The sequence below is a fragment of the Balaenoptera physalus genome (assembly GCF_965194825.1).
Source record: "Balaenoptera physalus genome assembly, chromosome: 1".
Taxonomy (NCBI): Eukaryota; Metazoa; Chordata; class Mammalia; order Artiodactyla; family Balaenopteridae; genus Balaenoptera; species Balaenoptera physalus.
Genome location: NC_138882.1, coordinates 17189205 through 17214267, shown reverse-complemented (window position 1 = coordinate 17214267; position 25063 = coordinate 17189205). Strand labels below are relative to the sequence as shown.

At 35.0% G+C, this 25063-nt stretch overlaps 1 protein-coding gene across 10 annotated transcripts in view; it reads left to right on the top strand.

Annotated features, from left to right (window-relative positions):
* The window catches only part of GPATCH2 (G-patch domain containing 2), a 176362-nt gene that overhangs the window by 112622 nt on the left and 38677 nt on the right, over positions 1-25063 (top strand). For 6 of the 10 annotated variants that reach the window (XR_014254092.1, XM_082426953.1, XM_082426948.1 and 3 more), the window contains one exon: positions 5177-5247. The exons of 1 other annotated variant lie outside the window; for it this stretch is intronic. Coding sequence is in view for 7 of the 9 variants with exons in the window: in XM_082426953.1 (XP_082283079.1) it covers positions 5177-5247 (71 nt within the window). In the remaining 2 variants the exon portion in view is untranslated. 3 more of the 10 variants (XR_014254093.1, XM_082426954.1, XM_082426956.1) reach the window with 3 other exon arrangements.

Sequence of the window (25063 nt, the reverse complement as noted above, 5' to 3'; positions counted from 1 at the left end):
CATACCCTCTATGTAAAATGATTACAGTGAGATTCTGCTTCTAGTAGTAAGTCGTATCAGGATATAGTTTATCCCCAAATACAATTTTGTAAAGATCATTTTCCACCTTCTAGAATTTGAGAAATACTAAAGTAATGTTATAAATCTGTGCTTTAGATTATAGTGTAACTGGTTGCTTCCAGCCAGACTTTTTTTCGGTAATTAAAAATTAGCAAATAGCTAAGAACATATAGAGAAGAAAGTTGACCAATCTTTTTTTTTTTTTTTAATTTTTAAATATTTTAGACAAATTTTTGAATCACCCTTTGGCTTAAACTTTGATATACCATTTCAGATTTTTATCTTGACTAGATAGTTTATTAGTTAATGAACACAGTTGATTCTTGTTATTTGTAATAGCTATGTTCTATGAGGTTGATAAGAATACTAACGTAGCAAATACTGAAAAATCGCTCCCAGGAAAAATACAAGGTTAGGTTCCTGAGAATCTCTGGTCACAACATTTTCATTAACTAATCAATACATATCCTTATTTGATGTGTGTTTCTGTTTAAAGACACCTTATTTAATATATATTATTGATTCATTAACACTGAACTCATGGCCAGCAGCACTATAACTTATTCCTGAAGGGAGCTTGTCTAATGCACATATTTTCTCTATACAGCCCATCACAACCTTCGTGCACTGGGGAACACTAGACAGCAGTTCAGCACGATACTAGGAGGCTATTTTAAACAATGAAGATAAAAACAAGAAAAAAATGCAAAAAAACATAGCATTGAATGGACCTCGAAAAAGACACTTGTTTACAGTATGAAAGCTGAAACAAGAAGACAGACATCACCTTGTCAGACCTCAGCTGAGAATATGCGCTACAGGGGACTCAAATTTCTGTCACTCTGTGCATGTCTGCCAATGACTGCTAAAGCACCAGAAGTATTGATTTTGGTGTTACAAATAAATTTTAGCAAATAGGTGAATTTGCAAGTACAGAATCCATGAATAACGAGTAACAGTTGCACATATACGTGTGTATACAAATACACATACAAACTACTCATGTTTTGAGGGATAAAAATTTCTTATTCAACTTAGACCTAACTTTAGCACAGTAAACTATTGGCTAAACCTAGGTCCAAGTGATAAAATGAAAGACCATGAAAAAGTATAAAATCTTTCAATATATTGTTGAATGAATGACTATTAGCATGCATGAACACCTTTTATTTTTCCCACACCAACTTACCAACATAAAGAAATGATAATATTAACCCCACTTTTGAAATCCCACCCCTCACTGCTTTCCCCACCTCATGATTCCCCTTTCTGTTCTTTAGTGCAAAGTCCCGTTTCCATTTACATCATGCATACTCAGCGTTTCTTTATCACACATTTAGTAAATCACTGTCGGTCCATCAGTCGTTATCTCTCAGGTACTCTTTCTTTTTACAAAAAGAGGTATTTATATAGACAACATAGCTTTTCCTCTGAGGTGGGTAACATCTGGGGCAGGAAAGCAGTAACTACAGGATGTTGGTAAATGTTTGAGAAAACCACAGAGAGGGCACCACGGAGGCCACAAAAGAGAAAAGTGAAAGGTAGCTCGGTAGTAGAAGTAAGGAGACAGAAGCAGCTGCAGGAAGCCTCATTTTGTGTGCATGTCTTTTTTAATTCTGAGGATTTTCCTCCTTGCATATCTAATGGTGTGATATTTTTGACTGAGTTTACTAGTATCTTAAGGAGCCATAGGTCATTGTTTAGAGAGTACTTAGTTCTCCTTTTAAGGTGAGGACCCTGTGAAAGGCCAAGTGCGGAGAGACTTGAAATTCTTTTGTAGACATTTGAGGAGTCACCTGAAAAGGGGCTGCCAATCGGAAACAGTCTTGAGCTTGAACGCCTTCTGAACATCAGGTGGTAAAGAAAGGATTGCCGTGGAATAAGAATTCCGCTCTTTGCTTTTTCCTCTTGTGCTAGGAACGTGACACGTTTAACAATCTTTTTAAAATATCATCAATAGCCACAGAAATTCTCAGCTCCCTTTCTGTCACAGGAGCGACCATGATGCACTCGGAACATTTCTCTTCCTGGTTTCATTCATTCAGCAGATTTTAAAACTGCGTACCTTTTGTAATCCTCACGTTGTACTAGGTTTTGTGTTTATGAATGTTCATGTCATTCTTATGTGAGTCATTTTTTAATATACATCTGCAGGTCACTCACTAATAAGGGAATTGTCTCTCCGTTTGGCCTAAGTCCAGCAATCTGAGAGTCAGAAGGTAAGAAGCACTTCGCACCATATTCAGAAGTTCTGTTATTAATCGGAGTTGATGGTGTTGAGTCGGAGCCCTGAAAACTGACCTCACTTGTGACACTGATAGGAGTCCAAGGAAACAGGAGAAGTTAGCAGTAAGAGGGGTGAAGAATCTTTCAAAACCTGAGGAGCTCCTCTTGCTTATCAGAGCAGAGCTCCAGGACTCTTGTGTCTTTTATCATGAATTCCTGATCTGATGCCCCTCCTACACCCACCACCCTTTTTTTTGTTCTTTGGGGCAGAGCAGACACGTGTTGGGAATCTTTCAAATACAAATGTATGTTTGTTATTCAAATAACACTCTGGATTAATTTTTTCATCTTCGCCCCTTAAAAGATCTAGGTTCCCATATTAACCAGTTAAATTCATGACCCAGAGATCTGAGTCTGTATTTTTCTCTCTGAGCTTGACTTTAAATTTGCAAAGATACACCCAGACTTATAATTTTATTGATAAAATGAGATAATTATGCATTATATTAAATAATTCCAATATGTGTCTCTTTTTATATACAAAGCCCATCAAAACTATAAATTTGAGGAAGAAAAGAAATTCTCACGTGAATCTAATAGAAGGAGCTCTAACCCCAGAGTTCAGAGAAGTTGCTATCTCATTTTAGTTCCTCCAGGTGGTGGCCTCTCTGAGAACTATCCACACCTAGTAGGTATAGCCGAGTATTTATTTTGGTCATTATAGTTGCATTTTTTTAAAACTAAACTGTAGAATTCTTTTCTTATTTCAGAACATATGTTTGGGATTTTTTGAACTCTTTGTTTAAACTGTTTTAACACAAATATCAGGAACAGTGTTCACATATCCGTCTTATCTAACAATTAGAAAATTTAGTTAACCGGTACTATTAATTGAAGGTGGAGGTAGACATTTTATCATGTCACCTCTAGCTATCTGTGTCACAAATGTTGGTTTGTATATGTTTTTTTACAAAGGCACTAGAATTAGAAATGCCAAAGTAATTAATTTTTTTTTCCAGAAGCAATTTAACTTTCATGGTACGAAGTGTTTCTACATTGAAACACTTTCAGATTAATGGACTTAAAGATAAATTGTTGCTATTTTCTATAAGTAGTAATAATTAGGTATGGCTTCAGCTACATATCAGATACTAGAGCTCATTCCCTATTTCTTTATCTCATTCATTCATTCATTCATTCATTCAACAAATATTTATTGAACACTAAAAATGTTCCAGACACTGTGCTGGACCTTGGAGATGCAGGCAGATTGAATAACTAAAACAAAGGGCCAAAGGTGAGCAAGAATATGGTACATGCTCCAAACTGAAAAGTTCAGAATGGCTGGGATATATCATTTAGAAATAAGGAGCTTAGGTTGGGGGGTAGGAGGAAGCATAATAAATTATGAGTTTAGAAATATAATCAAATTATGAAGGGCCATGAGAGCCTTGTACAAGATTTGGGGGTTTATCTGAAGAGAATAATGTAATCAGATCTACCTTTAGAATTATTGGCTGCAGTGTGTGGAGAATGGATTAAATGGGAGTGAGGCTGGAGGCAGGGAGGCCTTTGGAGAGGCTGTTGTAGGTGAGGGAAAATGATGGCCTGGACTGGGATGTTGGTAGTGGGGATGGAAAGAAGCAGATATTTAAGAGAAATATAAAGTAGTCTTATTTAGTTAAGACATTCCTGAAATAATGATCTAACAATGTTCTTTGTGATCTAATTAAGTTCTTTTCCTTCTCAAGGATGGCCAAATGTGGCTAGTAATTGACTCTAACTGATGTCATTAAATAGTTCAAAACAGTTATTTCATTAGAAGTTGCTGATACTGGTCAGACAATAACCACTGACAACCAGGCTCATTAATTATAATTGTAGCATTTGAACCATTTACTCGGCACTTTTTATATTCTGGTCATAGTGCTAAGTGTTTGACATGATTTATCTTATTTAACACTCACAGCACCCTTACAGGTAGATATTATTGTTATCTCAATTTTCCAGGTGGAAACTGGGACTTAGAGACGTTACACAGCTTATAAATGGTAGACCTGTTTTTAAAACCTACTGACTTGTTAGTTACTGGTATAGCTGGGATTCGAACCCAGATCTTTCCTGCACTATTACTTCTAAGATTTCTATTTTTATTAAGGTTAATTTCTAATATGCTGTACAACTTCTTATTAGCCCAGTCTTGCATATAATCACATTTCTGCATAAATAAGATAAGCTACAGTTTGAGTGTACACACAGCAAAAAGTATTGACGACTTGGTTTTTTTTCTTTCTAATTAGTTAGGGTAAAGCAAGTGTGAAGGGAAGTGTATGGTGAGGCGTTTTGAGGAGGCAGTCAAATCTATATTTTTTTCTAATTGTATACTTCCAAGCCAATAATTTCTTTGAAAAAGAATGTTTCAAATGTTTCTTTACCATGTTAGGCCAGTAAATACAGAGAAAGTAAGATTAGATCTTTTATGTCGTCGTAGGTGACAAAGCCTCGAAAAATTCGTAGCTGAATGCACTGGTAGAAGCATTGGTAAGAGAGGTTGCATTACTTTAACCAGGACCACTCCGGAGAACCCGAATTAGAACTGAGTCCTAGACCTCCAGCTCTAGGCTGTATATTAAGTGACTATAAGAGCAGTGTAAGCTGTCAGGCAAGCACTGGCAACTCTTAGCAACATTTTTATAAGTGTGTCAGTGGCATCTCTAGCAAAAGTAGTTGTCTTCGTTTTAAGAAAAACCAGTAAAAAAACAAAAAGAAAAAAAAGTAATGCAAGTGAACAAATAGTGTCCCTCTGAATGAGAAGAATACTTTTCTACTTACAAAATAATATAATGGAAATATTTTTGTTTCTACAACTTTGTTTTAACACTTTGGACAGCATCAGCTTCTGAGAGATAACCGAGCTGAAAGAGGACACAAGAAGAACTGTTCTGTGAAAACAGCCAGCAGGTAAGCAATTTAAAATCACTTTTTATTCTGATCATTATATCATGTGATTTTTTTTTTTCCATACCAATATGAATATGGTGAGTTATAGTTGGGATGCCTTTGGCTCTAAAGTGCCAACTGAAAATATTTTACATATTGTTTATTAGAATCTATTTCAGGATTACTAGTAATGAATAGAAAGATACCGTTCTATTTGTATTTTTTAAAGCTGATGAAAAATAAAGAGTGCATTTTTTTTAACATCTTTATTGGAGTATAATTGCTTTACAATGGTGTGTTAGTTTCTGCTGTACAACAAAGTGAATCAGCTATACATATTCATACATCCCCATATCCCCTCCCTCTTGTGTCTCCCTCCCACCCTCCCTATCCCACCCCTCTAGGTGGTCACAAAGCACAGAGCTGATCTCCCTGTGCTATGCAGCCACTTCCCACCAGCTATCTATTTTACATTTGGTAGTGTATATATGTCCATGCCACTCTCTCACTTCATCTCAGCTTACCCTTCCCCCTCCCTGTGTCCTCAAGTCCATTCTCTATGTAAGAGTGCATTTTTAGAAGAAAAGAAAATCTCTGCCACCCATAACTAATGAATTTTAGATCAAGATTTAGAATAATTATTTTATTTTTTAATTATAAAAAAATAGAATTAATCTTTTCCCCAAAACTTAAATGGTACTTAGGCTTTATGAGAGAGCAACATGTATATTTATCTCTAATAATATATAAATAAGTATATAGAAAATACACTCTTTTTTAAAAGTGCTTCTATGTTCTTACTCATTTTATATTGCTGAGTCGATGTTATATTTTTTTCTTTAATAAAAAAAATTTGCCCCAGTTTATTGTTTTAGACAGCATATTTCCAAATTTTGCATGTGGTGTTTCTGAAGACTTCATTTTCACTTAGGTGAAAATGGCTATCGGAATATTGATCAGAACTACTGCCCTGTGATTTACACTTGCTCAATTTTTAACAAGATAACCGACCTCGGCAGTTACCTTTGTATCTCCTGGCCTCCCGTAGTTAGTGTGCTAGCCACTGTGTTTAACACTCCCAAGCAAGCAATGTAGCTTCCAAGTGCCATGTTATACAGACTAACCCCAACTGAGAACCCACTAGGTATCTGCAGAAGCTAACATAAATCCTATATAGCATGTCTAATTTAGACAATCAAAAATTGTCAAACATAATAAGTTGACCGTCAGTGATTGATAGTCAACATAAAACTAATATAGTTACCCCTAAGGATGTCAGATCCTGAAATTATAAAGTATGGATTATATAAATTTTATACAGGTTATAAATAATTACGAATGACACGTTTATAGAAATAAAATAAGCAGGCAACAGATCGCTATTAGAATTGTTCAAGCAGAATTGAATCAAAAGCATATAATTGTTGAAAATGAGAAGTGTGATTGTGAAATGGAGGTACAGCTGAAGAAGTAGGCCAGAATACAGCATAAAAATACAAGGAGATGGAAAAATGAAAGAGTGGTTAAGAGACACAGGAAAGATCTAAGATATATTTAAGCTTAGAGGCTTTGATGGAGGGTATAGAAAGGCTGAAAAAAAGCATGATGCTGAAGAGATGTTGGCTAAGAATTCCCTAAATGGGTGAAAGTTATAAATCTATAGATACAGGTACAGAAAGCACAGTGAATACCAACTAGAATAAATAGAAAGAAATCCATACCTAGTAGTACACTGTAGTACACCAAAAACAAAGAGAAGATCTTAAAAGAATCCAGAGATAAAGGATGAATTACTACAACGGAATGACAGCTGTATCTCATCAGATTTCTGAGTACTGACAGTGAAACCAGAAAACAGTGGACAAGTCTTCAGAGTACTGGGTGAAAATACATTGTCAGCATAGAACTATGTGCCTAGAAAAACATCTTTCATATATTTAGATGAAGTAAAAACAGTTTAAGATTTTCAAAAACTAAGAAAGTTTACTGCCAACGGACCTTTGCTAGAAGACTTTTTAAAGCATGTATTTCAAGAAAAGGATCTCCCCAGGAAAGTCTAAGATGAAAAAATGAATACTAAGCCAATAAACTGTTAAAGATTTCAGTAAGTTTAAACAACCATTGTTTATATAAGTTGAGAGTTATAATATGTAATTCATAGGACTTTTCAAAAGACAATCTAAGATAGTGGAAAATAACAGCATGTTAAATTGGCAGTGTTGATGATTACAGTTCAAGTCCAATCTAAGGTCCTTGAATTGTTTGGGGTGTTTACTTCATTGGTCAGTGAAGAGATTGATACTTGATAAGACTGTATTAAGTATTCATGGTAAAATATCAAAAATAACTACTATGTATGTAAATTCCAAGCCAGTTGGCAGGCGTGGGGTTGAATGGAATAAAATAAATAAAATATTACCTCAAAAAATCCATTTAAAAAGTCAATAAAGGGGGGGCTTCCCTGGTGGCGCAGTGGTTGAGAATCCGCCTGCCAATGCAGGGAACACGGGTTCGAGCCCTGGTCTGGGAAGATCCCACATGCCGCGGAGCAACTAGGCCCGTGAGCCACAACTGCTGAGCCTGCGTGTCTGGAGCCTGTGCTCCGCAACGGGAGAGGCCGTGACAGTGAGAGGCCCACGCACCACGATGAAGGGTGGCCCCCGCTCGCCGCAACTAAAGTCCTCGCACAGAAACTAAGACCCAACACAGCCAAAAATAAATAAATAAATAAATAAATAAATAAATTTATTTTAAAAAAAGTCAATAAAGGGGGAAAAAAAGCATAGATAAAATGGGACACAGAAAAAAAAGATAATTGAATCAAATCCATGTATCAGTCATTACAATAAATATTTATGGATTAAATTTGTCAGTTCAAAGCAAAGCTAAGCAGATTTAGTTTTTCTTTTAAAATCCAACTGTATGTTCTTTATAAGAGACATACCTGAAATAATGACAAAGAAAGGTGTAAAACTAAAGGATGGAGCAGCATATATCAGATATACTATAAAAGAGAGCTCTCATACCAGACAAACTGACTTAAGAACAAAAGCCTTAACAAGCTTAAGAAACTCATAATTTAATGATAAAAGATTCAACTTACCAAAAAGTTAATAATTTTATTATTGTGTACATTCATTAAAATAACCTCAGAAAAATATATAAAGCAAATATTAATAGCAGTGAATGGAGAAACTCACTAATCCACTATCATGGTGCTCCCACTTCAATACAGCATTCATATTATTGATAGTTTAAGCTGTCAGAAAATTTGCATAACAGAAAATTAACAAACTTAATATTATATAAACCTTTTCACCCAAACTATTAACAAAAGCACATTCTTCTCAAAGACACATGTAATATTTACCAAAATTGACTACTTACCAGGCCAAAGCTACTATCAACAAATTTTAATGAATATGCATCATAAAGATCACATCCTTTAACTTGAATGTGATTAAGAGAAATCATTGACAAAAATAATTTTTTTAAAGTTTGGAGTTAAAAATACATTTTAAAATAACTCGTGTCCAGAAAATCATAGTGATAATATCTAAACTTGTGGGTTGCAGTTAGATGGTAATTAAGAAAACTTTACTACTTCAAAGTTGTATATTAAAAATTTGGTCCCAGTTGCTGTTGCAGTCAAGATTCTGAACTATAAGATTACTGATTCTAAACTATAAGATGACAGCTTCTCTCCTCCAGGATCAACCCAGGAGGAATTTAGAAAGAGAAAATAAGCAGAAAACTACAAGAAGTCCCCAGTATTAAGGGAAGGGGTGTGCTATTTTGAACTTGTGCTTGTAAGATGGGGGCACACAGGTGTGCTTGTGTGCTTTGACCTGAAGCAAGAGGCAATTCAGCCTGGGTAAGGGAGAATGAGATGTGAGGAGAACCTTTGGACTTCTTTTCTATACTAGCTTGTCATTGGCCATGGCCTTGGGACAAATGACATCTGCCCCTTACAGAAAGACTCAGATCTCTGGTCCAAGTGTTTTTAAGGATAAAGTCAGGGCAGCTCACAGTGTTGTATTTGTGAGGAGCTGGGAAAGCTTGATGGGACTAGATGACAAATTATCTGGTCTTCACTCTGCCCCCTACAAACCAGAGCTGGAGGATTACAGTTCTCATTTTCCTGAGAGTGAGGAAAGGGAGCGTTTTTCTGACAGAGGAGTTATTTTATAGAGAGGGGTGTGATGATTGTGGTTTTCTGGTGCCAAGGCCTCTATCCTCTTAAGTCAGATTCATTCACCTCCAATTGCTGAACTGCTTTGGGCAGACAGAGAAGACTGGCCTTTCCCCATAGCATTGCCTGGTAGAATCAGATAATAAAACATTTGAGGAGAACAGCCTTTTCAAAAAATATATATATATATCTATATATATAGGACTTCCCTGGTGGCATAGTGGTTAAGAATCCACCTGCCAATGCAGGGGACACGGGTTCAATCCCTGGTCCAGGAAGATCCCACATGCTGTGGAGCAACTACCCACGTGCCACGACTCCTGAGCCCGCATGCCACAACTACTGAAGCCCACACGCCTAGAGCCCGTGCTCCACAACAAGAGAAGCCACCACAGTGAGAAGCCCACGCACCACAATGAAGAGTAGCCCCCGCTTGCTGCAACTAGAGAAAGCCCGCTCGCAGCAACGAAGACCCAACACAGCCATAAATAAATAAATAATTTACTTTAAAAAATATATATATTGGATTACAGACTCCAACAGAAGCAGAAATGTTAGAACAAACAAACCAAAAGAATTTGATTAATATAATAAGTATTAACTAAAAGAAGTACAGGAAGATAATAACAATATAAAGCAAGAAACACAATACAACACATAATTAAGAAACAATATTTAAGTCTTTTTCAGTTTTTCTCAGTGGTGTTTTTTTCATTGTATAGGTCTTACACATATTTTATCAGATTTATCCCTAAGCATTTCACCATATTTTTTGGTGTATGAAAATGTTGCTGAGAGAAATTAAAGAGCTGTGTAACTGGAGAGATATACCTTGTTCATGGATCAGGAGACTCAATATTCTTAGGATGTCAGTTCTCCCAAAATTTAGCTCCAGATTCAGTACAATCCAAACAAAAATCCCATGAGACTATTTTGTTGAAATTGACAAACAAATGCTAAAATTCGTATGAAAATGCAAAGGACTTAAATAGCCAAACTTTAACACTACCTGATTTCAGGACTTAATTTCAAAGCTGTAGTAATCAAGAAAGTGTGGTATTGGTGCAAAGATAGAAAAATAGATGAAAGAAATATACCCACATATATACAATTGATTTTTGACAAAGTACAAAGGTACCTCAGTGGAAAAAAAATAGTATTTTCAACAAATGGTAGTGGAACAACTGAATATCCATTTGCAAAAAAAAAAAAATTAACTCATCTATACTTCATACCATACAGCAAAGTAATTTATAGTGACCAGAAGCAGATCAGCTGTTGCATGGGCATGGGATGAGGGCCAGGGAGGTACTGGAGGGAAGGATTACAAAGAGGCATTAAGAAACTGTTGGGGTGATGGGTATCTGCATTATCTTGATTATGGTGATGGTTTCACACGTGTATACATATGTGAAAACTTATGAAATTATACACTTGAAAAGTAGTGAGGGAATTCCCTGGCCGTCCAGTGGTTAGGACTCCAAGCTTCCACTGCAGGGGGCATGGGTTCAATCCCTGGTCGGGGAACTAAGATCCCACATGCCGCGTGGTGCAACCAAAAAAAACCAAAAAAAAGCGGTACATTTTGCTTATGCCAACTACACCTCAATAAAGATATATTTATTTTTTCTTTTTTTTTTTAAGTAAACTCTTAAGTGGCTTTCTACTTCATTCCAAGTAAAAGCCAAAGTCTTTATCTTGCCCAACAAGGCCATATGTGTTCTGACCCTGCCCTTCTTTGTTTCCTCCTTGACCTCATCTTCTCCCACTTGAACTACGTTATTCACCTACTCCAGGTACAGTGGTTACTTTCCTGTTTCTCCAACATACCAACCCCACTCATGTCAGAAGTCTGTGCTCAGTGTAAGAAAGGCCCACTCTCCACCAGCTCTGCTTTTTGTGTCTTCCTTCTTGTCTCTATTACCCCTTATTGTCTCTATTACCTTTAAGCTTCATGAGGGCAAAATGTTTGCTTTACTCACTGGTGTATCCCCAGTACCAAAAACAATGCCTATTACATAGGAAATGTTTGCTGCATAAAATATTTGTCAAATGAGTTTGCCATTGATTCTGTGGCAGTAGAGTGCACTGACTGAGTCCTTATCTTGGCCTCTGTGTACAGCCTCTGCGGTTAGGGTGCCTGACTTCTGATCCCAGTTTCACCACTTACTAGCTGGGTGACCCTGAGCAAAATACGTAACCTCTCTGTCCCTCAGTTTACTTATCCGTGAAATAAAGAAAATAGTTGTACTTATCTAATAACATTGTTATAAGGAATGTATGAGTTCATGCCTATAAAGCACTTAAAATGAAGAGTTCTTACGGTAGCTGTTATGAAAAGTCTGGTATTGTTATTTCCATCTGGTGCTTCCTAAGCACTTGTTAAGTTTTATTTTTTGTCCTATTTTTCTCGTACATAATTTAGAATGTCAAATCATTCTATAAGACATAACAAAGTACAGCAGGCCCCAGCCTTATTTTTCCTCATTCTCTAATTTCGCACTCCAAAAAAATCCACTTTCAACTCTTAGGTATTTCTTCCAGTATTGACCTAAATTACATGCTTATATTACTATTTCTTGAAGCTTTTAGTTTAGTATTACCTATTGACTTCCTGCTGTGTGCCCTGTACACACACACACACACACCACACCCATATCTGCTTTTCTTCCCCTCTTTCTTCCTAATGGTTATATCATAATATTCAGACCAAGTAAATATTTATTGTTTGCATTAGTATGCTCATACATGTAGATATTATTTATAGATGTATAACTTGTGTGTTGCTGTAGAGCTATGTCTTATTTTTCATTTGCTTTGTTTTCTATGTGCCTAGCCCAGTTCATCAACCACCTCTACACAGAAGTGTAACTCCCCTCAATTCTCTGCCTTGGTGGCATCCTTCTTGGAGCGCCCCATTTTTCAGGTCTATTCTGGACTCTTTGCTGTCTGGACCAGCTGCACATCTGCTGTCCTAGGATCTCTCTTCACTTCTCATTCTGGGGGTTTCCTCATCTCTCTCCTATGTGGGATTTCCTTTTCCCTGGATCCCATGCCATTATTTTTCCTGAGCTTTCTGAGAAAGAGAACAGGTGTGGTTACATTTATGAGACTCTGCATCTCTGAAAATGTCTTTATTCTAGTCTCACATTGATTGATTTAGCTGGGAATTGAATTCTACTTTGGAAACCATTTTGCCTCAGGATTTTGAAGACAGTTCTCCAATAATTTCCAGTGGTTGCCATTTCCCCTGTTCTCCTATTATTTGGATGTTGGAGTACCCTCAAATGATCCTCCAGTTTTGTTTTTTTTTTAACTTTTCTATATTGTTGTCTTCAAAGATTTCTGGGCAGTTTTATTATTGGTTATGTCCCAAATGTTTTGTGGATTTAAAAAATTCTCTAATACATTGCATTTCCAAGAGCTCACCTTGTTTCTTTCAACATTCCTTTTCTACATCCTCTTTGTCCTGTTTGGTGGATGTGGTGTATTTTCTTGTCTCTCTGAGGGTATCAGTTGTGTTAGGCATGAGGCAACCTGTAAAGGTGAAATAAACACAAGGAAAGACTCAAGCTTAAATTTCATTACAACATTGAGTGCAGCATGAAAATTCTTCATCTTCTTCATTTGTGTGCATTTTTCTGTGTTCCTCCCTTGAAGCCATTTTCTTCCTTAGTATTTTTAATATTGGCTTGACTTTCCTTACCCCTTTTGGATATGAGTGACCACACTTCCCTTTTTCAACTTGTAGAAAAATATAAAGGTTAGAGAAGAGAACTGTAATTCATTGAATCAACCAATTTTAGGACCATTTACTCCCAAAATATACCAGGCAGATAAGAAAAGATAAGTGCACAAGTGGTCTGCTGTTAATGACTCAAAGCTGAGATTTTGAAGTGCATGAGTACAGCACAGTCTTAAGGTGGGCGTTCCTCATTGAAGTTCTGAATGAATAAAGGGCACTGCAGTTATGGCTTTAACCTCTGGAAGGTAGTACGTCTTACCCTCGGCTCCCTGGGGGAATTTTCAAGATCTCCATAAAAGGGTTTTAGGGATGTGTTTACCAATGCCACTGACTGTAGTGCAGTTTGGCAGTTTTCTGGGTGTCCAATTTATGGCATTTCTCCTTTTTTTGCCACATCTACTTTCATGTTCATCTAGGCTCTTTAAATCAATGATGGGTGCAGGAGAATTGTCTCTTTTCCAACTTTTAGACTGATTTATGTCTAACAGTACCAAGGAGGTAACAACCTGAAGTTCTCCTTTAAACACATAACCCGCTTTAATAATTTTCAGTCAATTCCCTCAGGAAGTTCTCATCCATAACGGACTCTGTTTTTCAAGGTTTCCTATACTTCCGCCTCCTGAAAGGGCATCGTTCCTTTGGATTTCCTACCTTGCTTCTCATTCTGCAAACATCTCCTCCCAAGCTTCATTCACCATCAACAGTGCTCGTCGTCACATGCCATTCCATCATATGCAGATAGTTATTCCTGAAATGTTAATGCGTTGTATTTGTTCATATGTTTATTCTAAACATAATTAACATTCTCAGACTTTTATGATATGATACTTCGTGGGTCCTATAATCAAACTTTTGACTGATTCAAAAAGGTAAAAAAAGGTAAAAAAGAAAGCCTTAAAAAAAAAAGGTAAAAAAAAGATAGGTATAATGTAAACTAATTTAAACAAATACTGATTATTAACAGAGGTATAATTTGATCTAACTGGTTCTAGTGATACTGGTCTTATACATCTTTCTTTTGGTTTGTTGCTTCATTTTTATTCTCTGTGGGGAGCCCATATCATAGACTAGGTGTGTCAGATATTGAGTGGAGTGAACATTTTTCATCAAGACACTATCCTCACATATTCATTTGATGTGTTCTCCAAGATTTTACATTGCGGTGGTGCTTGAAGTTACATGTTTCCTGTCCTACATTCCTGTGTTGTTTATATCTTATTGGTTATTCCCATCTGATAATTCTTTTTGATTAGTCTGCGGGGTTTTATTTTCCAATCATTCTTCCATTTCTTCAGTGTTCTCTGTCCATTTTCCTATTATGAAGTTTCTTCTTCGTTTTACTGTGTACTATCTCTTCCCTAATATGAAATGCATGTCTAGAGTTTGTTCATGCCATTCTCTCATTTTTACATACCTTTAAACCTTTGAAAGCATAAATAAACTCAGGAAAACACAAAGGTCTTTCAATATATAAATGCATGAAAGCATGTACATTTGTTATTTTTAAAAACCACTATGTATTATCTGTCACTGTCAATATTTAATAATTAACAGGCATGGTTTTTGAGTGATCGTTGCATGCAATAGATTATTAGCCAAAGTGGAACATACACACACACACACACACACACACACACACACACTCAACTAAACATTGAGACAATGCACCTAAGTGTTTTATAGAAATACTAGTGACATCTAGAGTTATTCTTTAACCTGTATCTTTCTCTTAAATTCCAGACTTGCTATTCAAACCCTTTAATTTTTATTTCAGTATTCAGATTTTATACTTCTCAAAATTAGAAAAATCTTTTTCTCTCCCTTCACCTCATTTAAAATTACAATTAAATAATTTCACATTGTTTCTCATATCATAACTTTGATTAGTACCAGAAAGTTCAATATAGCCTTCCCAATTGAAAGTCAGTAAAGCATGCATGAAGCAATGCCTGACACTGAGTGATGTACCGTTCTTAAAAAGATCTTGCTTTTTTAAACACATTTTTATGTTAAAGGTTAGTCTTTATCATTCTAAGAATCCATACAAAAAGATTGATAGTAGATCATGTCAGATCTGGCATCTTCCTTTTTTTTTTTAATTTGCCCTGCTTCCTTACTTCCATGATTTTTGCCATTTACATTTACTCTTGTGAAGCACCAAGGCTAAATTATCTGGCAGTCTGATATGTAATTTGCAATCAAGTAAAAACATTTTATTGCCAATATTATTAAATTTGACTTACTATTTTAAAATATCTTTCAGAAACATATGTTTGTTAATTCACTTTTACTTAGTTCTTACAAGCATTACATTTTTCATCTACTAGTGTCAAATGACTTGAAAATCCCTGGATGCTGTGTGCTCTAATTTCTTGAGTGATCAATTAATAAATAATAAGGAGGGAAAAATAAACTTTTTTTTCCTTTGCTGTCACTTTCTTGCCTGATTAGTAGTAAAAAGAATCTTCTAAAATGAAAAAAATGGCAATAGATTTAATCAGAGAATCAAAACAAATCCCATCACATTCACACACACACACACACACACACACACACACATTCATGTCAACCTTCTTCCATCAGGTTAGAAAGAACATTCCAAAAAAAAAAGAAAGAACATTCCTATTTACATTAATACAGAGCATATTTGTTTTCACGTGACGATACAAGTCACTGTATTTTGTTGCAGATGTGACAGATAGAATTACAGCTGTTCTTTATTTGATCTTCTAAAGATCCAAAGATGTTCAAGGATTCAGTTTGCTCAGTCTTCCCCATAGTGTCATCTGTTATTTGGAAAGGAGACCTAATTTGCAACAGATACAAAACTATTTGTCATTTTGCGAGTTTGCCAAAAATAAATGAAACTATTAATTACTACATTTTTGAGCAGCTGTTAATAAATTGGGATAACTGTTCATTAGAGTACTGGTTAATGACATGGACTATATTTGGCTAGTGTTGCTTTTCACAGAAATGTATCAACAAAATTAAGTGTATCAGCAAAAGTAAGTGATGCTTTATTTTAATTATTTAAAATGAGACTTACTTATCCTACATTAGTAAAGATTTAATTTAAAACAAATTCTCTTTTGTCATGTTAAAACTAATGGTTCAACACCATATTTTAAAGCAAGTTATATCACTCAACATTTTATATTCTGTGTACTTTATATTCCAAAATAATGGCTTGAAACTGCTTTTAAAATACTAATTTTCAAAATAAAATTTCTATCCCTTTATTATTTTTCTTTTTCCAAATCTAAAATTAGCATTAAATTTTATTGTTCTAAAAACATTTACTCAATCCTCCAGATAGAAAAGTATCTTTTAGATTATTTTAATTCATTCTTCTGTATGTGTGAATGAACAATTAGGAGGTATTCACACATTCCCTTTAATTAGAATGTATGCATTCCATATTTATTTAACTGGAATACATTTAATTGCACATGTGTTCTAATTTTTTAAAAATTTGAATAACTTCTAGGTATAGAAGTATTTAGAGTAGAATAATTGGAAACATACCACATATGCAACATAAGTGCTTTCCAAGGAATTTAATTAATCTGTTGTACTCTATATATCCAAATTATTGTATTTGAAAAAGGCACTGTTCTCAGAAAGTCAATTCTGCCTCCTGTCCTTTTGGCATCCTGAAATTCTAAGCTTCCTTGCCAAAATTTTAAACTAATGATTATAGAGAGTTATTTTAAATTGTGATTACACTAAATAAAAGTAATTATCAGCCAATTAGAATTTTGAGAGATTGCTTTTCAGTTTAATGTGAATAACCCACACAGAAAAGAAAAAGGGGGGATTTGCCATTTGAAATATATAATATGTCCAGTGTGTGGTAAGTAAAAAAGCAATCAAGTACTCCGTGGTGAAACATTCATTACTGTTTCCCCTTTTTCTTGAAATCTGATAGATGAACTAGATATTTTCAGATGACTAAAAGTATGCACAGCCTCTCACCTCTGGAACAGCAGTTGAATTTGGCCATGGTCACTAATAATAAAGAATAGTTAGCATATGAAAGCTGTTCCAGTGACCTGTAGCTGAAATAAATTTGTCTTCCGAAGTCCACTTCCTTACAGACCGGTGTCTGTTTCACAGTTGGCACTCCCCAAATTGGTCCTGTGATTAAATGGGCATGGACACGGAACTAACCTTTAACTCCCAGAGATGGTTCCCCTAGGAAATGGTGACAGCACACCTGCAGGACCACATCACAACAGCTTGTATTGCTGCTGCTGCCTGCATTAGAATTTCATTACAGGGGCATTCAGGGATCTGTTCATTCAATGTGTATATGCGCCAGAATACTTCCCAAAACAACAAGAATACCTAACTTATTAGTAAAAGAATTGATATAAAAATGAATATTTTAAATCAGCAATACAATAAACAAGGCCACTACTTGATAATTTGTACCTTCCCGTCCCCAGAATAAACCTAATAAATCCATCTGCCACATGGAAAACTCTTTTGGTTTAAAATACTATTTTATGTCTGTAGAACAGAAGTTACATCAGCTCTTAAATTTTGAGGTATGTAACTGTTTATAACATAACAGGAATCATCTGCAATCTAAAAAATTTAATGAATATATAAGTAATTAGAATGTTTTAATGTTTCACTTAATAAGTTATAAATATATTCAAATATTAAACTATTAACTATCACTTGTTTTAGCTAATTTTAATTATCTTTCACTTCTGAGCCAATTTAAAAATAAGTTCAAATATCACAAAATCATGTCCCATACAGTTAGAGCTATGTATTTTAAAGAATCAATTTCTTCATAATCAGTATTTTTCCTTGCCCTTTCTCCTTAGAAATATTTTTTCATCACCCCGTAGTGATTTGTTTGTATACTAAGACATTGTTGGGAATTTATCTTTTGTTTATTTCATATACTTCTGATCAATTCCAACTCATGCCCAATTATATTACACTAAATTAACATAATTCAACAGATGTTGATATTTAAATGTTTTCTGGCATTCAAATCTTGGACAGCTGTCTTCGAGCTTGGGGAAAAGGCAAACATTTAGAATTAAATGCTGAACATATGCTTAAATTACTAATTAGAAAGATGGAATAAAAACTATGCATTATCCTTTCTAAGGACAATAAACCTCAGGTAGGGATTTCTGTAATCTTTTTGTATCAATTTATAGTCCAGGGATGTATACAGACTAGATGACATGGACTTCATGGATAACTTCATTTAATTTCAGATTTGATCACTTTAAAATTACGGAGAGTCTCACTAAGATATGAAAAAAACCTATAATGGCTTCATACTGGCAGTCTTAAGAGTTGAAAAGATGCCTTTTCACTTGCAATGTCAGGATGGTAAAAGCAGTTTTTAACAATATTTTATTATGGAAAATGTCATCATAAGCAGAAATACAGAGAAAAATATAAGCTCAAAACTGCAGCTGTCAAAACTGTCTTAGGTAATTACATGTGGCCAACCTTGTTTCATCTATATCTTATTTCGACTGAAATATATCAGTATGTTTCTCTAAAAAGTAAGTCTCTTAAGGAAAAAAAAACACCATACCATTATCACATCTATTAAAAAAGCAATAATTCTTTAATATATATGAATGTATATGTATATGTGTGTTTAATTGCAGCTGATACTCAGATGTCTCCAATTATTTCATAATCTTTTGTCTTATACATTGTTTAAATTGGGATCCAAATGAGATCTATCTGTTAAAATTGGTTGACATATATATATATATATCTCAAGTTCCCATTGATTTATAGGCCCTCCTCCCCCTTTGTTTTTTCCTTGAAATTTTTTGTTTGAAGACATCAGATTAGCAGGTTCGACTCCTGGTCAGGAAACTAAGGTACCGCACACCATGTGGTGTGGCAAAAAACAAAAAAAGAAGAAGAAAAGGAAGTCAGATTGTTTGTCCTATAAAGTTTCCCACATCTGAGGAATGTTGCTGATTTTATCCACACGGTGTCATTTAACCTATTCCTCTGTCCCTTGAGTTTTCTGCAGTGGGTATTTCGAGCTAGAGAATTGATTTGATTCAGGTTCAGTTTTGTTGTTTTGTTTTGGCAAAACTGTTCCAGAGGTGGTGGCCTAGACTTCTCTCCCTTCCACATCTCTTTCTGTGATTTATTAGCCATAAAGATGGTTACCCCAATTCATTCACTAAGGGTCACGGAACGGTGATATGTTAATTCTGTCCTCTCACTTTGGTTCATTAATTAGATTACTTCTGTTTCAAACTTAGCCCCTTCAAATACTTGATTACTCTGAGGTACAGATCATGTAGGTAAAGCAAGATAAATACTTGCTCCTTTTCCTTTAGCCATCAGTTTTCAAAATTAATTGATTCCTTACACTTTCCGGAGGTGACTGGTGAAATTTTATTCTATTTTTTTTTAACTCATTGATTTAAACAGATCCCATGTGTTTCAATCCATTTGTTATCAGCCTAATTGGTGTTAAAATTGGCCCATCTTTGGGCAATGGGAGATTATTTAAATGGGTTCCTGAGTCTGTTTCCTTGCTACGAGACTTTGCTTTCTTCCTTGCTTTCTGGTATGTTTATATTTCCAAGGCTACCTTGGACCTTTTCTGGCCTAGACCAAGAATCAGCCATTTCTTTAAGAAGTGCTGATTCGTTTACTGGGAAATAATTTTAGAACCCACAATCCGCATATTAGGGGCGTCATTATTTCGAGGCCTTTTTAGCGAAATACTTAGACTTTTTATTTTAACAAATTAGCTCATACTGATAGTTCCAGTTCAAATTCGAGACTTCATTGTTTTTGTATTTTCCATCATTGGCTTTCATCTGTCTTTTTTCAACATAAAAAATATTACCTCTGGTGTCAGCATAATAATAGTTCATTTTATTGATCCCACCATACATACACAATAGTCTCAGAATCACCATACCATCATGACCACTGATCAAATAATTACTGAAAATAGTTTAAATTTTTCCCTTTTTCTAGTCTTTTTGTACTTCGTCTGTATTTCACTAGGAATGCACAAATTCCTGTGTTTTAAAGTCACCTGAAATAGTTTCTAAGTATAGATATACTAATCCATAGTTAGGTTAATTAGTTTCATTTTAGTTTTCAGAGACTGCTTTTTAAAATTTTATTTGTTTTATAATAATATAAAAATAGTTACAGTTTCCACAATCAAATCTCAAGAAATTACTTTCAAAGGAGTCTAACTTCTATTCAGTCCTCACCACTTGTTCCCCTCCCCCCATCATATAGGTAGCTATTGCTTCATTTTGTTTTGTTTATGGTTTACCCTTCCATTGGCTTTTTTTTTTTCTATTTTTAAGATAAGCAGACATATCTTTCTCTCCCTATTTTTCCATTTCCTTTTCTCTCACTCTCACTCTCACTCTAGTATACCGTTTGATTTTTAGGAAGGCTTATTTTTTGTAATAATTACCCTTATTTTAATACTTTTATATAACAGCCTTAGTCCCCTTCCCCTTTTGAGGGTGGGGGGCTATTTGCAGTCGATTCTCTGCTCTGAGCAGTATTGAAATAAGCTAGGAACCTCTTTGCCCTTCTCATCCCTCTCCCACACATTTGTTTTGAAGTTAATTATTTCTCTGCTAATACCTACAGGACGGTCAGCAAATTTATTCTATTTTTCCTGTATAGCTTTCATTTCTTTCCATTTTTAGGTAGTTATACTATACGTATGTGTGTAGCATACATATAGTCTGAAGCATATAGCCATTCAATACTACACTGTAGTATTACAGTCTGAATCATATAGCCATTCAATACTACACTGTAGTATTACAGTCTGAATCATATAGCCACTCAATACTATACTGTCTCCTTAGTCTAGTCATATAGCCATTCAATACTGAAGCATATAGCCATTCAACACTGAAGCATATAGCCATTCAATACTATACTGTCTCCTTAGTTTCAGTTCTAGTTTTAGTTTTAATTCAGTTCATTTAGTTTTAATTCTATGAATAAATATGTTTTTAATGATCCCTATCTTCTCTGAAGTCAGTGCGTCTCTGTTCTTTCTGTTGTCTGAGGTTTATTCTCTGGTTGATTCCTCCGGCAGGTCTCATGGGAACAATATTCCCTGAGTCCCTGCATATTATTAATGGTTTGTCCAGACCCTGTATATTTAAAGGTCACTTTGGCCAGATATACAATCCATGGCTCATATTTTCTTTCCTTAACTGTTTCAAATATGTTAGTCCATTGTCTATGTAAAATGTTGTTTTCAGTGTGTGATACAGTCTGATTTTTCTCTCACATGTAAGTGACTTGGTGTTGCCCAGATGCTCAGTATACGTTTTTCTTTTCTTTAAAACCCAGGGGTTTGACTAGACTATATGCTGATGTTGGTCATTCTATGTGTTTTTCCTAAGGATGAAGTAGGCTCTTTCAGTGGTAGTTTTATTACTTTTAAAATAAATTTCAAGATTTTCTCCAATTATAATTTTTCATTTTTATTTTGTTTCATTGCTTTGGTTTTGTTTCAACATTTTCTATCATACATATATTGGATCTCCTTGCCTATCTTCTGTAGCTATCACTTTCTCTCAAATCTTTTTTATTTTTAACGTTTTTATCCTTTGCATTTTCCATTCTTCATTATGTTCTTATCTTTTACTTCTTCATCATATTTATTTACTCTTGTGTCCTAGTTCAGTTTCATTTCTGAAGTGATTTTTTTCCTTTTATTCCTGCTGTTTTCTGAATGCTGTCATCTCTCTGGCCAGTAATTGTTGTCCAAGCGTTTTGGGTTATCCTACACGTTATTATGTGGATTCAAAAACCACAGTGTCACTGCCACCATGTTCTCAGAATACTCTAGTTATGACTTTTTTTTAGAATTACAGGAATCCAGGACTTCTACATAACATGCCTATATTTAAGTGGCAAAATAAGTGATTAGAGTAAGTGGTCAGGTTTACATTTCTCTACTGATACAATGAGCATGTCATGGTTTTCTAGTCTTTTAGTATGATATTGCTTATGTTTCTTTTGAAAAATGATGTTCAGGGACTTCCCTGGTGGTCCAGTGGGTAAGACTCCATGCTCCCAGTGCAGGGGGCCCAGGTTCGATCCCTGGTCAGCGAACTAGATCCCACATGCATGCCACAACTAAGAGTTCACATGCTGCAACTAAGAAGGCTGCATGCCGCAACTAAAAGATCCCACATGCCACAACTAAGACCTGGTGCAGCCAAAATAAATAATAAATAAATAGATATTAAGAAAAAAATTACGTCCGTGCACAATTTCCACACACCTTTAAGGACCTTTTGTGCCAAGTGAATAAAAGGCACTGGGCCAGGTGATACGTGTGGAACCAGGATTTGATATCCTGGTCAGGAAACCCTAGGCACTATCCTTTACTCCTTTCAGTCTCTCACTCGCGTCCCCTTCATTCGTTCCCCACAGCCCAGCCAGAATGGCATTTGGAAATCCCATATGTATTTGAGTGTTCTTAAAAATTCTTAATGGCTTCCCATTGCCCTTAGGATCAAGTCCTAAACATGGTTTGCAAGGCCTTTCTTGGTCTTACTGCTCTTACTATTCCAGCATCATCTCCAGTTACTCTTTGCCTTGAACACTATATACCAGTTCATATAATAGTTAGTACCATAAAATTTACTGTGTTAATGATGTATAGTAGTACCTCAATATCCACAGGGGATTGGTTCTAAGACCCCCTCCCCCATGAATACCAAAATCCACAAATGCTCAATTCCCATATATAAAATGGTATATTCCCACATATAAAATGGTATAGTATTTGTATATAACCTACACATATCCTCCCTTATACTTTAAATCATCTGTAGATTACTTATAATACCCAATACAATGTAAGTGCTATGTAAATAGTCGCTGGCACACAGAAAATTCAAGTTTTGCTTTTGGGGACTTTCTAGAATTTTTTTTTTCCAAATATTTTTGATCCAAGGTTAGTTGAATCCACAGATGCAGAACTTGTGGATACTGAGGGAAAATTGTATTTTATTTTAACTCATTTAATTTCCAAAATTACCCTATGAGGTAGGGTATTATCCTCATTTTACATATGAGGAAACAGAGAGAGGAGTTAAATAACTTTCCCAGGTCAAATGGTAGATAATTTATACAGCAGTGTCCTTTTTATTTTCCAAGTCTTACTTCTAAGGCGTATAAGAATTAACTTGACCATTTTCTCAAATCTAGTAAAGAAAAACCATTAACTCTTCTGAAATAGTAATTTTTAAACGTTATTTAGATTACTTATACATTACTTAGCAAAAATAAAGTGACATTTTGACTGATCGCAGCTAATATGATTTTTATTTGATCATTTGGCATTTGTTTTCTGAAAATTAAAAAATGTAGAGGCTTCCATGGTTGTCCAAAGAAATTCATTATGCAAATGAAAAAAGAGGAAAGAGTTTATATTTGACATTTAATTTCTGTATACTGTTTCTTCATGGACATTTAAAGGCAATAGACCTCCCAGATACAGAGAGTAATAGACTTGGTTTACCAAAATTATAAAGGATGTTTGGTTCTAAGATCTTGATGGCAAAACTAATCCTGAATATAAGCTAAGGCACTCCAACTTTGCAAGTGTTTCAATTGGATTGAATGAGGAGAATCCTGAAGTACTCTTCCTCCTAATTATTGAATATTAGTGTTCCTGTAGTCATCACAAGCTTCCTGTTACCTTACCTAGCTATTACAGTATATTTCACAGTCTAGCAAACATTTGCTAACAAGTCTGCAGAAATTTTATGTACGTGATGTTCATTCATCTGCCAAAAGCTATCATGGAAGAGGAGTAACTGAAGGCATTCCTTTCACAAAGTTACACTTAGTGAAATGCACAATTATGTAGAAAGGGAAACACTTTACCATCAAGGTACCTGCATATACTTTAAAAGCTGGTTTACATGTAAAAGCTTGATTTTGCAGATATTTATATCCCGAAGCCCAAGATATGAACCAAATAAGTTTTGTGGTTTTCTATTTCCATAAGTAAACATTTCTTTATTATAGAAATTGGAACCTCAATAAAAATACTGATTATCATAAAGACAAGTTACTCTAAAAACTCTGGCGTGCCTTGTTAAATTTCATTCAACAACTATTTAATAAATACCTGAATTGGCAAGGCTTGTAAGAGCCAAGGGAAATTTACTTTAAAAAATAAAACAGATATGGACCCAACTGCCTTCAAGGAATATACAGTCTGGTTAGAGGATTAGTTCATGTACATATATAGTTTTAGTTTAAGGTAGAAAACATTGTTTTCTCCAAGGAGTGAGAAATTATTCTGGCAATGGCAATCAGAAGAGGCTGCATAAAGGAGGTGGCATTTTAACTGGGTCATAGCATCCCAACTGAATTCCATCAATAAGCAATAATTTAACCTAAATTCAAGTAAGTTTATATTAAATGGTAATGCTGTCTGACATATTCTAAAGTAGAAGTAACTCCTTACATCTTTCAGAAGTTTAAGACATTCTGGCCCGTTATTAAAATAACCAGTTTTTATTACCTCCTCATTATGGAGATAAAAGTGGCAACCATATTTTCCTTTGCTTTTCAGTATTCATACTCAGCAGATGCCCATTACAGCATATAGAATTATGACATCACTTTAAGTCCCCTCTCAACAAGCAAAGTCATGGACACTTTACAGAAGTCAAAGCTGAGCTCAGTCTTAAGCCTGTATCTGCCAACTCAATCATGCGAGTGAACTGTAGACTCTATTGAATGAGCAAAACCTCTCAACTTCAAGAGCTGCCTTGGAAATGGATCGACATTTGATTCCATCTCTTCATTAGAGCAGTAAATTTCTGACTACAGCTGCAATAAAATCCAGAATTATATCTACAAAC